This window comes from Buteo buteo, chromosome 2 (genome assembly GCF_964188355.1).
Source record: "Buteo buteo chromosome 2, bButBut1.hap1.1, whole genome shotgun sequence".
NCBI lineage: Eukaryota > Metazoa > Chordata > Aves > Accipitriformes > Accipitridae > Buteo > Buteo buteo.
The window spans coordinates 64890979-64913356 of record NC_134172.1 but is presented as its reverse complement, the minus strand read 5'-3'; the positions used below and the strand labels follow the sequence as shown (position 1 = coordinate 64913356).

At 59.0% G+C, this 22378-nt stretch overlaps 2 protein-coding genes across 4 annotated transcripts in view; both read right to left on the bottom strand.

Moving 5' to 3' along the window:
* The window catches only part of NECAB3 (N-terminal EF-hand calcium binding protein 3), a 31165-nt gene extending 23511 nt beyond the window's left edge, over window positions 1-7654 (bottom strand). For both annotated transcript variants that reach the window (XM_075058957.1, XM_075058959.1), the window contains exons 1-3: window positions 7423-7654; window positions 2433-2457; window positions 1248-1356 (exon numbers count right to left, since the gene is read on the bottom strand). In XM_075058957.1, coding sequence (XP_074915058.1) covers window positions 1248-1356; window positions 2433-2457; window positions 7423-7515 — 227 coding nt within the window. In that variant the 5' untranslated portion in view covers window positions 7516-7654. The remainder of the gene's footprint in view (window positions 1-1247; window positions 1357-2432; window positions 2458-7422) is intronic.
* Window positions 7655-12731: 5077 nt separating this feature from the next.
* On the bottom strand, window positions 12732-17331 carry E2F1 (E2F transcription factor 1). Of its 2 annotated transcripts, XM_075022539.1 has the most exons (7): window positions 16965-17331; window positions 16222-16312; window positions 15391-15610; window positions 14861-15013; window positions 14591-14705; window positions 14272-14476; window positions 12732-14033 (listed from the first exon to the last, which is right to left on the bottom strand). In XM_075022539.1, exons 1-7 carry the CDS (start codon window positions 17157-17159, stop codon window positions 13783-13785), a joined length of 1230 nt encoding a protein of 409 aa, XP_074878640.1. In that variant the 5' UTR covers window positions 17160-17331; the 3' UTR covers window positions 12732-13782. The 2 variants fall into 2 exon arrangements, with proteins under 2 accessions (XP_074878640.1, XP_074878641.1); XM_075022540.1 differs by lacking the exons at window positions 16222-16312; window positions 16965-17331 and adding an exon at window positions 15701-16179.
* Between the last annotated feature and the right edge of the window lie 5047 nt (window positions 17332-22378).

Below are 22378 nucleotides of genomic sequence, written 5' to 3'. Positions count from 1 at the left end.
AAGCCCAACTGGCAGGACAGGCAGCAATGGGCAGCCAGGCTTAAAAGAAAGCAGCACCAGGGGCTGCACATACCAGCCCACTTCTCTGCCCCACCACTGAAGTGGGAGCATCAGTTAAACCCACCACCCTGACACTTGGCAGGAGTCAATCATCCCCACTCCCCCAGTCCTGGGTGGATGATGTGGGGACTTGCAGCCAGGGACCACCGGGTATCTGCTATCAGTGGCTCAGTGGCATTCAGTGGCTGTTGGCATCTCAGCGTGGCACAGACCCTCTGTGCTGCTGTCCTGGCTCCCCTGCTGTCCTGGCTCCCTGAAAAGCCCTGGGGCCAGCATGTGCAGCTAAGGCTGCTCTGAGTTACCTCTCCCTGGAAAGGACCTGCTCAGACACTGCCCTGGCCGAGGGCATCGAAGAGGTGCAGGAGATGCTTCCTGGGGTGCCAGGGAAGTGGCATGAGCCAGAGCCAAGCCTGCCACCCAAGACCGGGAGGAAGCTGCAGCCACCTCCTGCCCCAGCAGCACCTCTCCATTTGAACAGGCAGCCCCCAGACATGCAATTTATCAACAGCCAGTTTCTCCAAGTGCCAAAACATGCTCTTTCACAGCAGCCGGCAGGGCAGAGGGACCCCAGCAAAGCCACACTGATATCCACAAGACTGGGATGAGAAACCCAGCTGAGCCCAACAGACTCCTCTAGATAGCACCAGTCAAGAGGAGACCAGAGCTAAGTGCAATTACTTCTCCTGTTCTTTGGGGGTTTCTTTTTTTAAAAGTAGCTGGCCTAAATTCACAGTTACGCTCATAAGGCCCACTTCTGGTGGAAAGCAGCTCTTACATAAGTGAAAAGCAGTTCCCTGTGTCAGCAGTGGCTAAGTCTCCAACTTTGCACAGTCTGTGCATTGTCCTTACACCACCACATGCTCCTCCTGCAGACACACAACCTGCTCTATAGAGCTGTATATTTCTGGAATACGTTTTTCAAAATAACGTAATGTAATTTTAAATGGATGCTTGCTTCTATGGAACTACAGTAAATCTGATAATGACTGTTCTCAAAATGTCTGGCTTCTCTCATCACCAATGCTCGTAGCTGGTGTTCAATGGGTTTTAACATCTGCGTGTTACAAGAGGTAGGTTTATCTCACCCTGACTATTTATCGCACCCGCCTCCAAATGTCCTCTATCTACAGTCAAGCAGTTTTTTATTCTCCTTCGTCTCCTCTCCTCTGTGCCACCACGGTACTTACTCTGAATGACGCCTGTCAATGCCACTGAACAACTCCCACAGCTCCTCCGAGCTCAGGATCCCATCAGCAAAATAGTTCTTGAACTCCTCAAATGACAGCTTCCCATCATCTGCATTTAAATAAAAGGGAAGAATAATTATATATCTGCAGAAAGAAGCAAACAGGCCCCAGCGATCCTCCCAGCAGCCTCTCTACCGGGAGCGTGGGACGGTTGGGCGTGTTGTGCATAATAATTAGAGCAGATAACTCATTGAAAGCATGTCCCACCAGTCCCCATCAAAAACCCAGGAGCGCTGGCAAGCAGGGTCACTGCCACTGGAATTTCAGGTGGAAATTTCAGCCCCTTCCAAAAGACCCCACTGCATTGTTTTCAGAAATGCATGCAGGCACTCTGTACTTAGATGACTGTCCAGGCTGACTGTCCAAGTACAGCGTCCATTACAAACAGCACAGTGAGGACGGCACCAGGTTTTTATGGAAAGAAAATCTCTCCATTGACTCAAGAGCTTTTTCCTTCCGTCCTGTGGAGGACTTCAGCTCCTGGGCTGCATTTTGATCTGCAACAAAAGCAGCTCCTGAAACCTGCAAGCTACTGTGAAAGAGAAGAGTCCAAGAGGGGGTGGAAAGGCTCAGAGAAACGACTTGTGATTTTGGACTTGGTTTATGGGTGCCAGATTAAAACCCAGGTAGCAGAGCCTAACTCTCAAATGTCAGGGACTCCAGTGGGCATCCAGGAACAGGGCCACCCAAATGGGGACACCTGTGAAACACTAGACTGAGCGCAGAGACTGAATCAATCCTGCAAGGGACGGAGCGGAAGCCTGATAGCCCCTGGGCTGCTTGCTGCACAGCTTGCTTTGCCTTCCCTTCTCACTGCTAGCAGTGCACAGGAGAGATCGTGTGCATGCAGGCAGGAGAATGGCTTGGAAGGGGCTCTGTCCTGCATGGCGCATGGATGGTGAAGTGGGGGAGCCCACTTCTCCAGCCCCTAGCCAGGCCCTTTGCTCCAGTGCCTTTTCCTCCAGGTGAAGCAGAAAAGCACTTCTCTAGCAGCCAGAGAGCTGCTTGCCCTTATGCTCCTTCACTTTTTCAGGCAACTCTCCCAGCAGAGATGGGCTGCACTTGCACTTCTTCCCCCAGACCCCAGCAGGGAGGGGAAGGCAGCAGTAGGAACAAAGCACTCACCGTTCTTGTCAGCTCGACGGAAAATCTGCAAGAAAAAATACGACAGGGTTTAGTGAGGCAGCAGGGAGAGCAGCAGTGCTGAACGGTGAGCCAGGTGGCACCCAGCACTGCGATCATGGAAAAATCACCTCCTCGAGCCTGGGAGAGCCATGCAGAAGCCCCTGCTGCCAGGGCTGTGCAGACCAGTGCTGCACAGGTTGCTCCACAGAAATTCCCTTTTGCAAACAATTAATACCATTTCTTGCCTCCAATGCACAAAGCTCTCAGCACAGCCACTGCCACCCGAGTGAGCCCAGCACTCACACCGAGCATCTTTTAGAGAACACAGAGGGAGACAAAGTAGAAAGGGTTTCGCTACACCCTTGTGATGGAAAGTGTTTAATTTTTCAGACCCTTTAAATGAAAGAACATTAAGCATAAAACCACTCCATAATGGGAGCACTTTGTGCATCACCACTGACACTTCAACCATCTGCACCAAGGAGCAGCTCTTTGTCCTGCACTTTGTAATCACCCTTCACAACAATCCTTCCTGCAACACCTCGACATGCACACACACTGTAATTAAAAATTAATGAACTAATTAATCTGTAACTAATTCTGCCACAGAGCACAGTTGGAGAGCTGCTCCAGTTCAGGGTGTCAAAGCCAGGTTCCCAACCACAAGGCTTCTGCCCACAGCCCAGAAGAAAGCTGGGGCTTCTTAGCCCTGCCTGGCTCCTCTTTCACCAATAATTATCTGAAGGTCTGGGGCTGACTCTGGTGAGGAACAATATAATTTCCAAAGCCTGGGAACATCTTGCAGACTGAACAGTATGAGGTTTTGGCCAGCACATCCTAATGGAACCAATGACAGAAACTTGTGTGTGTGGAAACTTTCTCCTTTTTAACCATCCTGGTTCATGAAGAAATCTGACAGTCTGAAGAAAGATCAGGAATGAAAAAGGGCAGGAAAAAGGGAAAGCAGACTTAATTATATTCTTTTCCATGCACCTGCAAAGCAGAGACCGCTGATAAAACTGCCCCCAGACCAGCTCTTCTCCCTGCCACAGGAAACATGTCACTGCCAGCTGCCCCCTCCGCCCCCAGCTGCCTTCTGCCCACATCTAGCCACTGAAACATCCCTGAAAAATCACTTTGAGGCAGAGAAACAGCTGCCCAGAGAAACCTCCACTGCTCACTCCTGAGGAAGCCGCTGGCTTGCAACTGGGCAGAGGCTTTTCTGATGCTGGTCCCAGTGGGGACCTCCCTGGTCCTTCCCCGCGACCCAAACCAGGAGCCGGGACACCTCCTCGGAGGATGCTCTTCTGAGCAAGGCAAGCTCCTCCCGACCCAAGCTGCTGCAGGGAACGAAGGCTGCCCTGAGCTGACCAGCGTTAGGTAACTGTCCCTCCGGGACGCTGGCTTCCAGCCAGCCAGACTGCTTCCCTTGCAGGAAAGCAGGGCAGGCACTCTCTAAACGCCCCGTAGGACTCACTGGATGCGCTTTGGAGCTTTACCACTACAAGCCGAGACAGGGACCCGCAGCTCCCACACACTGGGGATTTCTCTGTGTTTTAAAGCACAGCTTTCTCCAGGCTAAAGAGTTTGCTGGTGCATCGTGGGTCTCATGGCTGCGGGGTTACACATGCCAGGGCTCCCCAGGTGCAGAGGCAGCTCTGCCTGCAGGCAGGGGCAGCACCAGCAGGTCCCACATGCCTGTGCCACCCTGCCACCTCCCTGCCTTGGGCATGCCACTTTCTGTCATGGCAAATGCTTAATCCTGCAGAGCTCTCTGTCATCGGAGAGACGCATGGCTCATGCAATGACAGCTCTATGACTCCAAATGTCACTGAGGCCAGCTAGCTCATCCCAAAGACAGTCAACTGTCACCCAGGCACTTAAATGCAGATTCAAGTAAGGCCAAACACTTCCCACTCACAGGCTGACCTTGCTCAGCAAGCTCTGTCTGTGGACTAAGAGGGAAAGCACAATTTTGGGGTGGATCCCATGGGGCTGAGAAGGTCTCTAATTGGGGGTGAGCCCATCCTGGGTTCAGCATGAACCTCAGCAAACAGAGCTAACAATTATTCCTCGTGCATGGGATCCTCTGCTCCAGCGGTGTGTAGAAAAGCACTGCCAGTGCACACACAACAGCTGCCTGAAACTCAAAAGAAATAAACGTGGCGCAAGCAGCAGAGCTGTGAGAGCCCTGTGAGGTGAGGCCACATCTATTCCATGTCCCCCAGGGATGGCGGGGCTCCTTGCCACTCCCAGCGAGCCCGTCCTCAGCCAACCCCAGCTGCAGAGGGGTGCCTTGGTGAGCGCTGCATGCACCAGAAAACACCGATGGCTCCTGTGCGCGAGGCAGGATCCAACTCCAGCCAAGCAAAAATAGTGCATAGCTGCTTCCATGCTCCACAGAGTGACCCCCGGCCCCCCTGGGGTGTAGCAACGTGGATGGCAATAGCAGGTAAGTGCTGCTCCCAGTGCAAGAGCCCAATGCAGAGAGCAGCCCTGGGACAAAAACAGGGAAAAGTGATGCAAAGCCAGGCTGGGAATGGGATCAGGTCTCTGTCAGCTGCTGGAAAGGCCCTACAGGCAATCCCTCGCTTGCACTCGGAGGGCTAGCACTCTCAGAAACACAGGGACACTGCCTCAAGCCCGAGACATTTCCCTTAGCCCTCAACTCCTGGGCTCGGGTCCAAGCATCTGCAGGCCTGCTCGGTGCCTGCAGCAGCAGACACAACTGGGACCGATGGAAGAAGCACTGAACCAGCATTTATTTGAGGATGAACCCCCCACACCCCAGGAAGGAGGGACATTATAGCACTTCTCCCTGCAGGGCTGGAAGCAACCGCGGCTGCTGGACACACAGCCAGGGACACACCAGCTGTTGGGGAGGGGACAGTCGCCCTGGGGACACCATGCTCATTGACCCACTGCAGGTTAATGTGGGCTGTGGCCAAGTGCTGACGATAAATGGCAGGCTGTCCAAGTGGCTTTTCTGAACCTCTTGTACACTGAGAGGGGAATAAGCAAGCCCCGAGCACCAGCCTGGGGGACAAATCTCCCAAAGGCTTGAGATGTCTGCACAGAGAAACAACTGCGATGGCAGCACTGCAGTTTGTACAGCGCCTGCAGCGAAGCATCTCAGGCAAAGCCCTCCTCCTCCTCCTCACCTCTCCTGAAGGCAGGCGATCTGCGGGCAGGGAGACAGTGACTCCGGTCCCAGGGGAAGCACCAGCTGCCACCCGGGATCTGTCATGGGCAGCCCTGCCTTCCCACTGCCCAAGGGGCAGGCTGGGATCCTGCCCTGCTGCAGCAGGGGGGCAGCTTGTCCTGACAAGCCTGGGGGGGCAGCTGGAGACCAGCCGACTGCCCAGACCCAAAAGCAGAGATATGAAACTCACTCTGTCAAGCTCCGGAGCTGAGGCGGGAGCAAAGGGAGCCACGGGGAAGAGGAAGGGAAGCCGCCAGAACCCAGAAAGCAGCCGCTAGCGCTGTTAACACTTCCCATTTTAATTGCCTTAACGACGCCCTGAGGGATAGATGTGGGACTCTCGAGTGCCCAGAGGAGCCGAGCTAGAACACAGCTGTCACCAACCCCCCCTCCAGACCATCTTCCATCAGCCAAGTAATTAGTGTGGGTAATGATGCTGGCTGGAGAGCCCTGCAGTCTGAAATCCCCCCACGGCAGGAGGGAGACCCTGACCCCCAGCTGGAAGCTGCAAGCACCACCGCTGCTGAGGGAGGTGTGCTTGCCAGCTGCTCCCTGGTGATGCCAGGAGGTCTCCCAGACAGAGAGGCAGACTAGGCATTGCATTCACCTTCCCAAAGTGCTGCCTGAGATCTCCTGCTCCCCTCCTCCAGGATGAACTAGGACTCAGAGGGTGGCACCATCCAGACTGTGATGGGACTGAGATGACAGCTGGCTCTGTCCTGGGCTGTCCAGGTGCTGGAGCACCATACCAGCCCTCGCCCTTAATCCTCACTTGCTTTATCCTCCCCAGTCCCTGGGGCAGGGCAGGGGCAGCACCTCCACTCACGTGTCCCCTTGGCTTCATAGGGTGACTTAGACCCCAGTGGTGCCAGACACAGGGGAATGCGAGGGCTGGTGGCCCACCAGGGAGTTTTGGTCACTGCCCACCTGACCCAGGCACTCTACAGCTCACTAAATATGGCAAGGAGCAGGAGGGTTGAGCACCTCTGATGTGCTCCAACAGTGGAGGTGGGCTTTGACCCCGGCTGTGCCACTTGCCCTGGGAGCTGGCCAGGCATGCAGTCACCTGCCCGCCCTGCCAAGTGCCACAGGGGAAGAGGCGCTGCCTCCCCCAGAGCCCCGGCATGCACAGCTCCCTCTTGACAGGAGCACCCTCGCCATGGGGCTTGAGGGGACGTGGTGTGATGGGAGGCACTGTACCAGGACCTGTCTTGTGAAAATGAAAACGACCACTATCCGCATCTTCGACTCGCCCAAGCCACCCACGGCCGCCAGGATGCCTGGCCGACCTCCAACCTGCACAAAGAGCATCTTCCTCCACAAATCCTGGCGTGTTAGAAGCGGGCAGGGACGGGGGGCTGCAGCGGGCACTGGACACGCTCTGCCTGTGGGATCCCACGGCTTTTAACAGCTACACAGCACCTTCTGCAGCTTTCCTGCCAGACACACACAGCTCCCGCTCCAGGAGTCACGACAGCCAGCTCTCGATAAGGAGTGGGCTATTTCTAGCCACTCAAAGGCCCATAATTCAGAAAAAGGACACAACGCTGAGTATTATTTAAGCCATCACGACCCACGCCTCGAGTCACAGCTGCAGGCTTAGAGCGGCAGCAGGGCCCACTCGCTTGTCCCTTGGGTTTGGTTCCTCAGCTGGGGCAGGCGGGAAAGGGCCTCACCCTGACACCTACATGTGCTGCCCCGCCACGGCTCCCTCCGAGGAGGCACCGCGGCCCGCCTGGCCCCTGCTAGCCCCGGGGCTGGGACAGGGGCTCGCCCCGCAGTACTCACGTCGTGGAAGATGGGGAGCGGCCGGTGGCGGGCCGCGGGGCCGCGGTCGGCTGACAGCAGGCACACGGCCAGCAGCTCGGCGCACGCCATCATGGCCCCGCCGGGCGCGGGCGCTGCGGTGCCGGAGGGTGCGGTGCCGGAGGGTGCGGCGCGGTGCCCCGCGGTACGCCGCCGGAGGGAACGCTGCGGTGCCGTAGGGAGCGCGGCGCCGAGCTGGACTCGCCCGCACCGCTCCGCAGCCGCCAAGGCAACTTTGCCTGCGCTGAGGGCCCGCCCCGGCGGCGATCCGGTTGGCCGCGACCGGTGATTGGCACCTCAGGGCCGTGCCCGTCGTTGGCGGAGGGCCGAGGGGCGGGGCGGCGCTGTGAGGGACGCGGGGGCGGGGCCCGCCGTTGCCCGGGTGCCGCTTTGTGCCCGGGGCCTGATCGGCCGTGGGGTTGCCCCGGGCTGGTCCCGGTTGGATCCAGCGCACCCCGCTGTGCTCCCACTTGGCTCCAATGCTGCCCACGGTGGTCCCGGTGCGGCCCTGGGTCGTCACACTGTGGTGTGACCCTCCCTGGTTGCCCCAGCTGGTGCCAGTTCGGCCATGGGTGGTTCCGGTGTGGATGCTGTTGGCCCCGGGGTAGCCCTGGTTGCCCCAGTTGGCCCCACTTTGGCCACGGGTGGCCCCATTGTGGTCCCTGTTGGCCCCAGGGTAGCCCTGGTTGCTCCAGCTGGTCCCGTTTTGGCCATGGGTGGTCCCAGTGTGGTGACTGCTGGCCCCACGGTAGCCCTGGTTGCCCCAGTTGGCCCCAGTTTCACCATGGGTGGTCCCAGTGTGGTGACTGCTGGCCCCACAGAAGCCCTGGTTGCCCCAGTTGGCCCCAGTTTCACCACGGGTGGTCCCAGTGTGGTCCCTGTTGGCTCCAGGGTAGCCCTGGTTGCCCCAGTTGGCCCTGGGGTGGCCCTAGTTTGGCCTTAGGTGGTCCCCTTGTGGTTGCGGCTGGCCCTGGGGTGGTCCCCCAGCCACCCAGAGTGGTTTCAAATGACCATCCGGTGGTCCCAGCTCCTCCGTGCCCACAGCGCTGGGCAGCCTGTGCTCTCTGCTGCTTCCCTGCGGTGCAGCATGCCGGGCATGAGGGAGTCATACCCATGGCACTGGGTCCCCAGTACCTCAAGCAGATGTAAAACCCCCTTCCCCGCGAGTCGGGGGCTGCAGGAGTGGGGGACAGGCTGGCTAGGGAGGAGGAGGAGGCAGGAGCTGCCTCCATCCCTGCCCAGCACAGGCGCCCAGAGGCCTGTGTGTGTGAAGAGGAATAGGACGAACACCCGTGTCCATCCTCAAAGGCTTTCACAAACAAGAAACAGATAATTAGGTAAATAAACTAAATAAAGCTGTGGCTGGGCAGAGCTTCACACTTCTCCCAGGACACACGCGGTGTGGTGACTTCTTGAGGTGGTGGGCTGCTTCCCATCCTTCTCGGGGTATCCCAAGGTTTTACTTACAGAAAGGGACACACACCAGTTTCGCTTGGATGCAAAATCCCACCCAGGCTTGCCTCCACCTTCAGCACCTCTCCCTTCACATGGACCTCTCGAGGCCAAGCCGTGTTGCTGAGCTCAGTTTCTCTTCACCCAGGTCTCAAAACCAAGCCGCTTACCTAGCCCAACGTGACCGAGCCACGGCACGTGTAGTTTGCTTGCTCTCCTCATCCCCCAGGGACAACCGGCTGCAAGCTGAGCCTGGAGCAGTTGCAAGGATGCATCACAGTTATTTTTACCATCTCCTGGCTGCTCCGGGTATGCGCAAGGGAAAAGAGGCAGAAAAAGTGCACCTGGGACCTGGCAGGGGTATCCAAGGGCTCCGGGGAGCATGTGCACCCAGACCACACATTGCACAGGGCTGTCCCCTGCCCCCGGGAAGGCAGAAAGAGGTCCAAGAGCTGGAGCTGTCGAGCATGGCCATCATCAAATCAAACTAAAATGGAGGCAGGTACTAGAGAAACAGGCAGGGGAGGCCTACGGCAGCAGAAACAGAGGATCACCTTGCCAGGGAGCGTGAGAAGGGGCTTGGGCCATGGCAGAGCTCTGCCATGTATCAAAGCAAAGCCCTGGGCGAGCCATTTTGCACTCCTGTGTTGCTAAAATCTGTTCTTGGTCCCTATTGGGTTGCCTTGGGGTCAGCATGAGTTTCAGCATGGGAAGGAGCAGCTGGAAAGTGACAGCAAAGTCAAGGGCAAAACTGCCAGTGGCAGGAGGCAGGGGGTGCCCCCAGCTCCTTCCACAGGTGCTTCCAAAGTGCACCCCGAAAGCCACCAGCAGGGAAGGGGGATGTGGCTTTGGCCCCAGCTGTGGTGGGTACGCCAGGGCTCTGCTCCCCAGGTTGGGAGGGCACAGGGACACAACTGGGCAGGAATTAAATGAAGCACCCACTTACCAGCGTCTTGTGAATAAATGATGCTGCACTTCACCTCCCTGAGCTACTTCCTTGCGGAAGAAATGCAAGTCACTTTTGGAAGTGGAAATATTGAAGCATGGGGCAGAAGCAGGCTGGCAGAGGCATGGCACCCCAGGCCAGAATTACAACAGGGGCCTATAGAGACCCCAAAACCTGCCCGGACCCTCCAAGGGGGATTAGATTAAAGGTATAAATTCTGGCAAGCTTTATGCTGTGTCAGCATCTAATGCTGCCCCCAGCCACTGCCAGCCTGTCCCAGAGCTCATCCCACTGTTGGGCTCTCCTGACTCCTCCGAGTCCAAACCTCACAGCACGGGGACAGGAGACCACAGGACTGCCTGAGCTCAGCACCATCTGCATCCAGCACAGCTCAGCCTGTGGATGCCCGCCTGCCTGCTGCAGCGTTTGCAGGTGCCAATGGAGCCGCCACTGCAGCCCAACAGCACCGGCCACCCCCAGAGCTGGACGGGCATGGTCCCTGCAGGGGCACTGCCAGGGAACGGGAGATGGAAGTGAACAGGAGCCAAGAACCCATGGGGCGTGCAGGGTGCCCATCTCCCACACCATGTCTGCTTTGCCTGACGAAGAAAAGCATCCATGGTGCAGATAGATCATAAAACCAGGCAGCACCCAGGGCCACTTCCCAAAGCTGCCATGTGCTCTTCAGAAACGAGAGCCCTTACGTGAGCTATCACCAGCTCTTTCTCCAGTGATTCAAAATAGCAGGAGGGAAGCCCTTCAGCTGCATCATGAATCATCCTTGGGAGGCAGAGTGGTTATTTTTACAGTGCTCTGGCTCACGTGGAGCCGCCAACGCATCGCCCCCTGAGATGGGCTACACTGCCACAGTGGGGGACACGGTCCTGTCCCTGCTGGGGGGCCTGCTTCATGGGGACTGGGACTGCCAAGGGATCATCATCCCATGAGGTTCCCTATTAGGGGAATGTGATGGTGAATGCCATCAGAGAGGATTGCCTTTGTTCAGGGGAAAGGGGAAAAGCTGTGCTGCTACCAGGGGTTAGCTTGCTTGTGGAAATAGCCCAGCATTGCCCAGGACGTTGGCATTGAGTCCTCTCCCCTCTCCCTGTGCCCGCTGGCTCCTGTGAAAGCCAATGGCCACTTTCCTTTTGCCGGGGTCTCACCCCTTTAGGCAGCACTGCAGACCACTGTCACCCTCCACAAAAACAAAACTAAAAGGGGGAGAGAAGAAGGGCTGGATCTTGCTAAGCACAGGGATGAGGATGCATTGACATATGGCTGGGCTGGGCACCCTGCAGTACATCATAAAAGCTTCAGCACCTCTGTCACCTCAGGTGACAAATGTTGACCTTGTAAAGAACAATGCAGCAGGCACGGGACAAGGGCACATGCCCACCCAACCCTGGACTTCCCATCCTCCTGCCACCGGCTCTATGGGGCACGATCCTCATGGACTGGAGCAGCAGCAGAGCTCTTTCAGTTTAATTGCCTGAAAAAGCCCCGTTTGATGGTGCAACAGCATGACAGCAAGCCACCGGCTCATCCCACTCAAGCACAGAGGACAGACAGGCTGTGTGCCATTGCCCTCCTGGCTGCTGGGTTTTGGGACAGCATGGCACACACCCCTCCTCGTCAGGGTCCTCGCCAGCCCCCCTCCCAAGCCCTGGCGGGTCCCAGGGGGCTGCAGGGAGGAGGGCTGGAAGCAGGGCTGGTGCAGGGAGCTGGCATCACAGACGGGGCTGAGCCGTGGAGTTTGCCACCCTCCACCGGCACACTGCTATCCATGTGCGTCCTGCGGTAAGAACAATCCTATGGCAGCACAACGAGCTGAGCTGGGGAATGCGCTCGGGTGCAGGGATGGAGGCGTGAGGACAGAGGTGGGATGCTAGGCAGTGGTGATGGGCTCACCGTGCCACCCCAGCACCCACCAGCAGCCCGGTCAGAACCTGGGCTCCCATTCCCTGCAAAGGCTGGCACAGGAGCAGGGCCAGCTTATGCAACATGGTCCAGGGTGAAATATTTATCAGGCTGTTTAATGGACAAACAGGCAGGACGCCGGCTGGGAGGAGGAGGGGAGCGAGCACACAAACATGGAAGGAAGTGACACATCCCTGCCTGCCACTGGGGCGGGAGCCATGGCCCCCCCGGGCCCTCTCCAGGCTGCCAGGGGGGTCCCTGGAGTCTCCAAGCATTCCTCTCCGGGGAGTCCTCGATGTCCCTCGCTCCCCAGGAAGGGGACCTTGTGCCACAGAGGAGGTTGGGGCACTCAGGGTCAGGGCTACAGCTTGCAGCCGGCTCTTCCCCACTGAGCAGGGACACAGGGAACCTCGAACTTTGGGCCACAAACTGGTGCCAGCAGCTGCATTCAGGCAGGACCAAGAGGTGCTGGGGTGAACGGGGGTGCTGGGAAGTCACTGGGAGCCTGCGGTGTGGTGGATGCATGGACTGGTTTCACATTGGTCCCACCCTGCCTTCCTCCTCCCCGCATAGGAGCTGCAACCGCAGGCACCCCCCATGCAAACGCTGCCCCAAAACCAGGGGGAAGGCAGAGGAGGGGGCCAGGGGATGCCGAAAGGAGAAGCAATCCCATCCAGACCCATTGCCCCAGCCCCCTGGGGCACGGCCTCTTTGGAGGAGCAGAGGGTGGCAGGATCAGCGCCAGCTCCCGTCTCACACATGGGAGCGTGTGGAGTTGCAGAAGGGAAAAAAAAACCCAAACCTCCAAGGACCAAAGCACATCCTGCAACCCCAGGCAGTGACAAATGCTTGTGCATTTCAAGTTCAAAATGGAACACCCCCACCCCAGAATAACCCAAAACCCCTTGGTTTCTCAGGTTAGGGTCCCCACCACCCCTCATGCCCCCAGCCACCTGAGCACAGCCCTGCACCAAAGGCCAGTCAGTAGAAACCTTTATTAAACACGAAGCCCAGAGAAACACAAGCTTGTTAAAAGGCAGTAAAAGTGAAAGTGCGTCTCCAGCCTGGCACCAGGGGGCCCTGGGACCCCCCTCTCTTCCCCTCTGCCTCTCCCAGCCCCAGTGGGCCAGAGAGGGGGAGACAGAGCCAAAAGGCTGAACGGCTGCATGGGGAGGGGAAGAAAAGCCTGGAGACAGCATTGGGTCCTCGCCCGCAGAGATGCACACCCCCCCCAGGACACCCCTTTGTCCCCCCAAAGGGACATGCACATGGTCCCAGGGCTGCCAGCCCCAGCCCCCCTCCCGCAGCAACCTGCCACCACAGTGGCCTTGCCAGCAGCCCTGTTTTGGCCGCGAGCAAAGCTGGGATGTGCCAGTGAGCCCCCGGTGGGGCCCTCCATGTCCCCCCCGACCAGCACCGTCCCCCTGCTCCCTCCCGCCCCCCCTGTCCCGGGAGAGCTCCTACACACCATAAATAATAAATAAATACCCCACACTCAGCCAGGCTGTGGGCAGCCCCCCATGCAGGGGGGGACAGCTCCAACCCAGCGCCCCCCGCGTCTCCACCACCCCCTTCCCAGCACACCAAAACTTCTCGGCACCCCCACTCTGCTGCATGGCCCCCCCCCCAAACCCCTTGGGAAATTAAACGCTGTCCCCAGGGGACAATAATAAATTAATCAAATCTATACACAGGACTGCTTAAAGCTCTGTAACGGGCAGCCGGGGCAGGGGGGCAGCGGCTCTGCCCTGGGCAAGCCCCCCGGTGATCAGGGCCCTGTGGGGAGTCCCCCAAGATGGGACCCCCACCTGGGCATCCCCCCTTGCAGGACTGGAGCTGGGGACGCCACCGGCCCCTGCCGGTCTTGGCAGGGCTGGAGGGGCAAGAAGAAAATATTGCAAAAAGGGACAGGGAGAGGAGCTGCAGGTGCTGCAGCTGGAGGCGCTGCCTGCCCTGCCTGTGAGGGCAGGAGCCTGGGGGTGCCCCCCCCCACCTGGCAACTCCCCCGTGAACACCCGGGCAGAGCCTCAGAAGTCCAAGGGTGTGAAGTCCCCAAAGTCGCAGTCGAAGAGTTCGCTGATGCCCTCACCCTCCTCCAGGCCAAAGTGGTAGTCCTGCGCCTGCGGCGGTGACAGGTTGATGAACTCATCCGCCAAGAAACCCGAAAAGTCCTCCCTGCTCTGCTCCAGGAGGGCGTCCATGGAGGCCAGTGGCGACAGGCTCACCTCCTCTACTGGGCACTTGCTGGGCAGTGTGCTCGTCCCAGGCAGCAGTGTTTCTGTGAGGATGGGAAGCAGCTGTAAATTCCACAATACTTGCCAAAAAAAACCCCAAAAAAGGTTTTGGCTATGCAGGAGAACCTGCCTTCCTGCCTTGTTGAGGTGCGCAAGCATCACCCCAGCTCCTTGCTTGTGCTGACAGCAGAGGGGCTCACAGCTGCAAACACAGCAAGAACCCCTGGCCAGAGCCACCCTGCCACCACGCCAGCACCCCTGTCCCCAGCCCCAGCCGCCCACCTTGCTCTCCGGGCAGCAGCGGCATGTTCACATCCTGGGCAGGATGCAGGAGCGGGGAAGCTCTGGGCTGCGAATGGCTGGGAGATGACTCCTCTGCGGGGGCTTTGAAGGGGCTCTTGACGGGGCTACAGACCCCCGAGCTGTCCTCGGGGCAGAGGAAGACGTCGATGGGGCCCTGAGTGCTTCGCACGGAGACCTGGAAAGCCTGGGATAAGGGGAGAGGAGCGAGATAAGGAGGTGCAAGGATGCCCGGGGAGCCTGGACCGGGCTTTGCTGAGGGCTGTGCAGACATGAGGAGCAGAGGGTGGCCCCAGCTTACCTCCGCTGGGTCCGAGACCTGCAACTGGGTCTCCGGGGGGGCTTTGATAACCATCACCATTTGCTCTGAGGGGTCCACAATGCTGCGGAGATCCTGGCAGGTCACGTAGGCTGCGGTGTGGTGGGTCAAGGAGCAGACACAGGGATGTTCTCGTGCAGCAGCGGGGCAGGCGGCAAAGCGCCCTGACTTGCAATGCTGCTGGGTGCACCTCGGGGCTCAACTGCTCCCCCCCCCCAGCCGGCCCCATCCCGGCCCTGCACCAAAGGATATTGCTGGTTGGCAGGGTCCTCAGTGAGCAGGCGCAGCTGCACCGTGCACGTCTGGATGAGGTTGTCCAGCTGCCGCTCGGCCGCCTGCAGCTCCCGCAGCTCCTTCTCCAGCAGCCGGTGCTGGCCGGGGGCCCCCACGGTGGCCTGGTTGCCCCTGAGGAGCACCGCAGCCATCAGAAGCCTAACCTCACAGCTCCCTCTGCCCCACACCGTGACTGTCCCCACCTGGGCCAGGCTAAATCCCACCCCATACCCACAGAATCAGCCCAGGGAGCCTGAGGGAAACTCACAGACAACACAGGAATACCAATGCTGCTTGGGAGCCACCTGCAATTGAGCACAGCCTTCACCCAGGGCTGTGGACCATGTGAAGGGGGACCCCACTCGAACCCAGAGCAGATGCTCCAGTGACACCACTCTGCACTTCTCCATCCCAGCAAGACCCTGCTCCACTCCAAGCCTGGCCCAGGCAGCTCCCCCATCCCAGCGGACAGCCAGGCACAGCCCCACAAGCCCAGCCCAGAGACGTACAGCCACTGGATGTTGTTCTTGGACTTCTTGGTGATGAGCTGGATGCCCTCCAGGACGTTGGTGATGTCGTAGATGCGCCTCTTCTGCACCTTCAGGACCTCGGCCGCCCAGTTGAGGTCCACCACGCCATCAGGCGACTGGCTCAGCAGCTCCAGGAAGCGCTTGGTGGTGAGGTTCAGCGAGGTTTCATAGCGGGACTTCTCCCCAGGAGACTTTGCCCCTGCCAGCCACCGAGGACAAGTGTGATTTAGCCACAAGAGAAACCAGTGCTGGAGCTGAGAAGTCCCAAAACATCCCCCCCCCAGCTCACAGATGGCTCGTGGACCAAGACCAGCACCCTGAAACCCATCTGGTTTCTCAGGGCAACGGGGCGAGCTCTTCATATCTTCCATGGGAAGGATGCTGCAGGACCTGGTGCGGGCTCTGACACCTGTGCCCAGCCGTGACCACAAGCTCAGTTGTGACACCAAGGTGCCAGGCAAGGGTCAGCGGGGAGATGATGGAGGGTCCGCCTGGGCCTGCACTGACACCATGCCGGTGGCTACAACTCCATCCCACAGGGAGGGATGGAGCCAGTGTGGTGCCCAGCAGACAGGCAGGACAACCATGCCACCAGCCCAGGGGGACAGCAGCACGGGCTGGAAAGAGCGGCCAAAACCAGCCTGGTCCCAGGAGCAGCCTCTCCAAACTGACACAAAGGGACAGGGAGGAGCTGCCAGGGACAAGCCCGGAGTTGCAGCCCAGCCTGTGGGCAGCAGAGCAGGGCTCCCGGACACCCTGCTCTGGGCTGGGCTGGCTTGGGGTGGGGGGTTGGGGGAGCAGAGCCAGTACCTTTAGAGGGGTTTCTGGCCTTGCCCCGGCCCACCGGCAGGCTCTCTGCTATGTACTGGTGATCCGTCTCCAAGTTCAGCTTCCTCTTCACCTGCAAGGGATGGGGCTCGTCAGAGGGATGGCCACGGCCACAGCCCCCCACGGTGCTCACGACAAGAGTGCAGCCGGGATAGACCCCCAAGGGATCCCCCCTCCGCCAGGGTCATAGCACCACCACGGGGTACGGAAGCTCCTGCTCCTGACAGGAACCGGTTGACGGGAGCAGCACCCCGGCTGCCACGCATGCCAGCGGGAACGGGGGGCTAGCCCAGCCGCGGGGGGCCCCACCACGCTGCGGGGAGCACCCCAAAGCAGGCGTGGGCCTCAGGAGGGGAAGGCAAAGCACGGCCCAACTCCCGGGCACGTGGTTTCTGGAGCGGCAGCTGGGGAAGGGCCGCGCTCGGCAGGTGTGCTGCGTGGCACGGTACGGCGCGGCACGGCTGGTATAGCGCGGCACAGCTGGGCACAGAGCGTGGCACGATATAGAGCACGGCATGGCACGGGGTAGCAGCGTATAGCAGGGCACAGCCCCGCCCGGCCCGGTATACAGCCCGGCCCGAGGAGGCCCAGTATGGCACGGCTCGACACATAGCGCGGCCCGGTATACATCACGGCCCCGCCGGAGCCCGCGGGGTCCTGGGCTCCGCCGCCCCCGCTCCGCCGCCCCCGCGCCGCCCCCTCCCCGTCCCGGCCCCCGGGGTTACCGGCGGGCGGCCCAGCGCTGGCCGTCTCGGCGCGGCGCCGGGGCGGGCGGGCTGCGGCGTGGCGAAGAGCAGGAGGTCGGCGTCGGGGTGGCCGCTGCCCGCGGGTTCTTCGGCGGCGGAGACGATGAGGAGGTGCGGGGAGGCGCTGCCCAGCAGCGCCGCCAGCCCCGCCGCGCCGCCCGCCGCCGCCGCCATGGCTCACATGGCCGCCGGGGCGGCGGGCGGCGCGGCGGGCAGGGCGCGGGCAGGGGCGCGGCCCATGCCGGGCGCGGGGCCGCTCCGCTCGGTTCGGCTCCGCGCCCGCCGCCGTATTGTTCGGCGCGCCGGCCCCGCGCGCCTTTGCGCGCCAAATCCTTTTTGCCGCGAAAGCGGCGCGAGCCTCCCCGCCGCCCGCCCATTGGCTGCGCCCGCCGCCGGGCGCCGCGGCGGGTAAGGGAGGGGGAAGCGGGGACGCCGTCCTATTGGTCACCGCCGCCGAAGCGACGGGCGGTGCCGCTCGCTTATTGGTGGCGGACGGCGGCGCCGGACCCGCTGACAGGCGGCCAATCGGCGGCGCCGCGCCGAGGCAGGGGCCAATCGGGGGGCGGCTCGGGGACGCGCCGCGTGGGTGCGGGGGGCGGCGGCGGCGGCGGAGGGGGGGGACGGCGGCGGCCGTCCCCGTCCCCCCCCCCCTCCGCCCCCGGGCTCCGGTTCTTACCCCTTCGAGGTGACGGGGTTTCCGGCTACGGGTGCAGCCGTTCTGCAGATGGCGGGGGAGGGTACTGACACCCACACCCACGAGCAAAGTTCATCTCGCCCTCCCCCGCGGAGTCTGCCCACCCCTGGGGCCCGGATGAGACACCGGTGGAGAAAAGGCGGGGGATTTGGGGCTCTGGGTGGGGGGTCCCAGGCTGCCCCCCGCCGTCCGCCTTCCCCGGAGGGGGGGGGGGGTGACGGTAACTCCAGCCTTGCCCGGGCTGGTGGCATCCCCTCGCCGCAGGGGCAGCCCCGCAGCGGTGCTTGTCAAGGAGCTGGTGGGCGTCACGGGGTGCTCAGGCTTGCTGGGGTGCAGCCTTAGTCTGCTGTACTGTGGGGGCAACGTTCTCGGGGGGGGGGGGGATGTTGGGACTCTTGTACCGTGTTTGTAAGACTGGTGGAGGGAAGAAGGGATGAGTTCGGGATTGTGCCATCTCCCTCGTTGCAAAGCTGCCCCGAGACTGTGGATGAGGCCATCAGGCAAGTCGTGAGGCTTTGGGCTCTGATACTGCTCGAGGGGTCCAGCTCGCACCGAAAGATCGGGATGTTGCAATCCACTCTGTTTGCTGGATGATTCACGACATTTTGTGTTTACAAACACCGAACAGCTGTGGACCTCAGCAGCTTCTTCAGCACTAGTTGATAACGCCTTGCAGGGCAGCACAGAGAAAAAGACCGTGCTGGCAGCGGGACTGTGCAGCCAGGGGGGAGGCAGGGGCAGAGGGGACGGCAGCCGGCGCTGGGAGTAGTCCCGCCACACCGAGAGACACGATAGTCCGCTCACGAGACGCGGCACAGGCGGCTCCCGCCATCAGCATCTCCCACGTGCAGGACGCTGATAACCTTCCTGCTGCGTGAGAAAGCATAATTAAAAAGGAAAAAGAAAAAAAATCCTTCCAATAACCCCCCCAACATTTAAAGACTAGGCCTTTCCCAGGGCCCAGAGATGTTGAAGCTCATGGGCAAAGCGTGGAGTGTGAGTCTCTGCCAGGCACCCAAACCCCCTCTGAGCCTATCCTAGGGTTTAAACCCTCTGTGCCCCCCACGATCTGCCCCATGCATCCCCGGGGGACCCCGTGGTCGAGCACGGTGGCCAGCAGCCCCTTGCTGCTGCCGGGCAGGGCTGTGGGCCAGCACTGGCTCTTGGCCTGGTGCTGCTGCCAACCCCGACCTGCCTGGGACGCAGCAGACAGGGTGTTTTTTCCACCAGTGCGTGGGATGCGGGAGGCATTCACAGCGATGAGTTAAATCCTTTGCGGAGCAGATCCTGACACGCAGTGCCCCTGCGCTGGCCTAACAGGTTCCAGGCTTTAAAGGATTTTATGCTGGATACTTTGGCAGTGGCTGCAATTCCCCTGCAGGACAGCCAGCACGGAGCAGTGCCATGATTTCCCTGGATTCCTACATCTTTAAATACGCCAGTAACATACTGCATGTCCGTGACCGATCACACCACCTCTCCGTGCCTCATTTCTTCATCAGCAAAGAGCAAATAGAAATGCTGCCTTGCTTAAGGGAAATTAATACAGTTAATTAACGCTTAGCCCTTCTAATATTCAAGGGCCTGCTCTCTGGAGCCCTTGAACTGCAATATCATCATTACTGTGAAGCATAAGCAACAGTTAGACCAGATGTTTGCCCACAGTTAATGTTTCTTCCATCTGGGGAGGGGAGAAAAAGGCAACCCCAACAGCCGTGCGGGAGCAAACGGCTGGCAGTGCTCTCCCCGTCCCTGGGGAGCCTCGGCCAGGCGCTTCCTGGGGTGATGCAGGGTTTGGGACACAGCTGCTGCACCAGCTGCTCTCGCTCTGCTCACAAAGGCTGGTTTCCACCCCCCACCCCCCTCCCCAATTCATGCCAGAGCTTATTCGGGGGGAGCAGGCTGTGCTCTGCCCCCCTTTCCCCTGAGCCGCCACGCTGCCTGGCTGCACTGCAACTTCTCCAAGGCTTTTAGTGCTGGCAGCGCTGAAAAAGGGCAGTTGCAAAGACAAATGAAAGGCAAATGTTGGTGGGAGAAGGAAGGGCAGGGGCTTTTCTTGCATGCATATGAGGGAAAGCAGATGAACCCCGTCTCCTGCACAGCTGCAGCCTCCTCCCAGTCTCACCAGCCCTGCTAGGGAGTGGAGACGTGCTCCCAAGATTAGCTGTCTGGCGGGTGCTGCACAAAGATAAAATCCTGTCTCCATGGCCGCACTTGGTCATGAGAGGATCAGGAAGGCTATTCATACACTTTGTACCCCAGCTGGATTTACCCCGCAGCAGTCAGCGAGTTCAGGTGGGTCTTGGCTGCCTTGCCCATCGGGACAGGCTCAGGCCAAGGGGTGTCTGCTGGTCCCTGTGCTGAAGGAAAAGCACAGACCGGGGCTGCAGATGGAGCTGGAGCTGGTATCTACCTTGCGAAATCACCTCCTGGCAGTGGGAGCAGACAGGAGGAGAGCTGGCAGGATGCAAACCTGCATCCCTGTGCTCAGTTAACCTTAGCACGTAGGTGTCCCAGAAGCACATTTAGTGTCCTTGTCATCTGTAGTGAGGTCCTACTTTCAGCAGTTCCCACACGGACTGCGCTGAGCTGTCACACTGGAACGACTGCGTTGGGTGAAGGGAAGCGCGACTTCCCCCAGGGTCTCCTGCCAATGCTCCTGCCCCCAGCGCTTTGGTTCAGGTGACGGCAAGCCGACAGCGTGGCACACTCTTGCTGCAAGAGGACCTGCGGAGGGGACAGGCAGCTGGGGAAAGCCCAGAGCCCCCCCAGTCCTGCGATCCTGACCTTACTGCCCTCCACCTGTCACCTTAACCATTGCCTTCTTTGTACGGGAACCAAAGTGATTTTCTGATAGCACAAATAAAATAACTACAGCTTGCTTGCAGCACAAGGGAGACCGTCACTGGTTTGGGTGTCTTCCCTCAGATCCCGGTCCCAAAAGCTAGGAACTGCCTGTTCCCTTGCATCTTGTTACAGAAGACTACACCAGCAGCTCTTCTCCCAAGACATCAATCAGGTCAGCTACTTTCTTGGACGCTGGGCACAACAGATTCAGCAGTGTTATTTCGTTTTCTCGTATGATGGCATTTGTTATTAGAGCTCACAAAGTAGAAGCAACAGGGGCATGGAGCCCACTCGCCCCCCGCTCTGCTCTTCACAGCCAAACAGGGCAGTCTTGTTCTAGCCTCCGTAAGACAGAGTAGTACAAATGCCTGGTTTCCCCACCAGTTGCTAAAAGCCACTCTGTTCGACAAGGCTCTTCGACCTCCTTCACTCAAGGCCTGCAGAGGAATGGAGAGGCTCAAGTGTTTCTCTCCTTGTACAGTGGCACATTGTACAAATAGCCTGGTAGTCATCAAGCAGTACATTTGGGAATAAGCCCCTTGATGTTGCCTTCTGTGCTTTAGCCTTTACTTAGACTTAGTAACTAGCTAGTCCAAGTTCACTTCCCAGCAGGTTCAGAGCATGGTCATTGGCGCTGTGAACCCAAAAGGAACGTAAAGTGTCAGAGCAAAACCTGTAGCTCGCTCAGAGCTTCACTTAGAACAGAAGAGGGGCTCAGGTACAGTACGATGTTTTGAGAGGGGGGGGAAAAAACCACTTTAAGATAGGACTGACATCAGTTTGGAGGTGTTAATTTGGCTTCTCATGGGCCTGGGCTGGACGCTCCAGTATTACAGCAGCTACAAGGCAGGAGGTTTTGTCTTACAGCTACTCAGCACTCCCCTCGCAGAGGGACCTTCTGCTTGGGATCAGGACCTCCTTTACCTACCTGTGCCGTAGGGAGCTCTTCACACAGGGACTGCTTTATCTCTACTACCACAGCTGTTACCTCTATAGCATATTCTCTGTAGCTCTGAGCTTGGAAGAGACAGAAAAATCATCTATGTACATCCTTATTTTGTCTTAACTATTTGTGTATGTCCTTATTTTGTTCAGCTAACCGGCAAAGCAGGTTCGGACTTGTGTCCAGTGCTGCGTACCTACGCCCTGCTCTGGCAGATGGTCCTGCTGCAAGCTATCTGCCCTAAAGAGGAGTATTTGGGCAAGGACCAGGCACACAGGCTGAAGCCAGGACTCCACATGTGAGTGGGGCAGTCACCAACAGAGCTTCCTCCAGCTGACTTCTCTTTGAACACTTGCATGCTCTCTGCAACCACTCGCACACGTTCCTGGCGGACTGCAAGGCACCAAGGAGCAGTCTGCCCTGTAACCATGTCACCCCAGGAATACCCAATGGGACAGATGGACTCTTTGCTAGCTGCAATGCAAGAGCCAGTCACACTCCGTCCCATTTACACTGCATTTGAGCGTCTCCAGTTTGTACGTGCTACGAACCTCCCAGCATAGCCCCAATTTGAGTCACTTGGTCTGAAGACACAGCACGCTAAGCAATCCAAACAGCTATGGCATAGGAAAGCTCATGCTTAAAAAAAAAAAAAAAAAAAAAAAGATAACAGCCACCCCAATTTGCCTTTGCAGCTAGGATCCTTACCCGAGCAGGCCAGTGTTGCAGTGCTTAAATCTGATGGTGTGGTCAATGCAGCACTGGCTATTGCCTCCAAGCTGGTAACAGGAGGGCACAACCAATGCCAACGATGCACTCCGTGCATGACTTCTCTACATATAGGGCTAGTAATGTGCAGTAATTAAGCATTACTTCATATATTTTAGCTTAATAATGATGACAGTAGAA

Excerpts from the sequence above, each read along its gene's own strand:
- E2F1 (XM_075022539.1), bottom strand. The coding sequence starts at position 17,159 with ATGGCGGCGGCGGCGGGCGGCGCGGCGGGGCTGGCGGCGCTGCTGGGC. Across the intron at positions 14,706-14,860 it reads GAGGACCCTGCCAACCAGCA|CGCAGCCTACGTGACCTGCC; the intron begins ATATCCTTTGGT and ends GACCCACCACAC. Across the intron at positions 14,034-14,271 it reads GCTGCTGCCCGGAGAGCAAG|AAACACTGCTGCCTGGGACG; the intron begins GTGGGCGGCTGG and ends CCATCCTCACAG.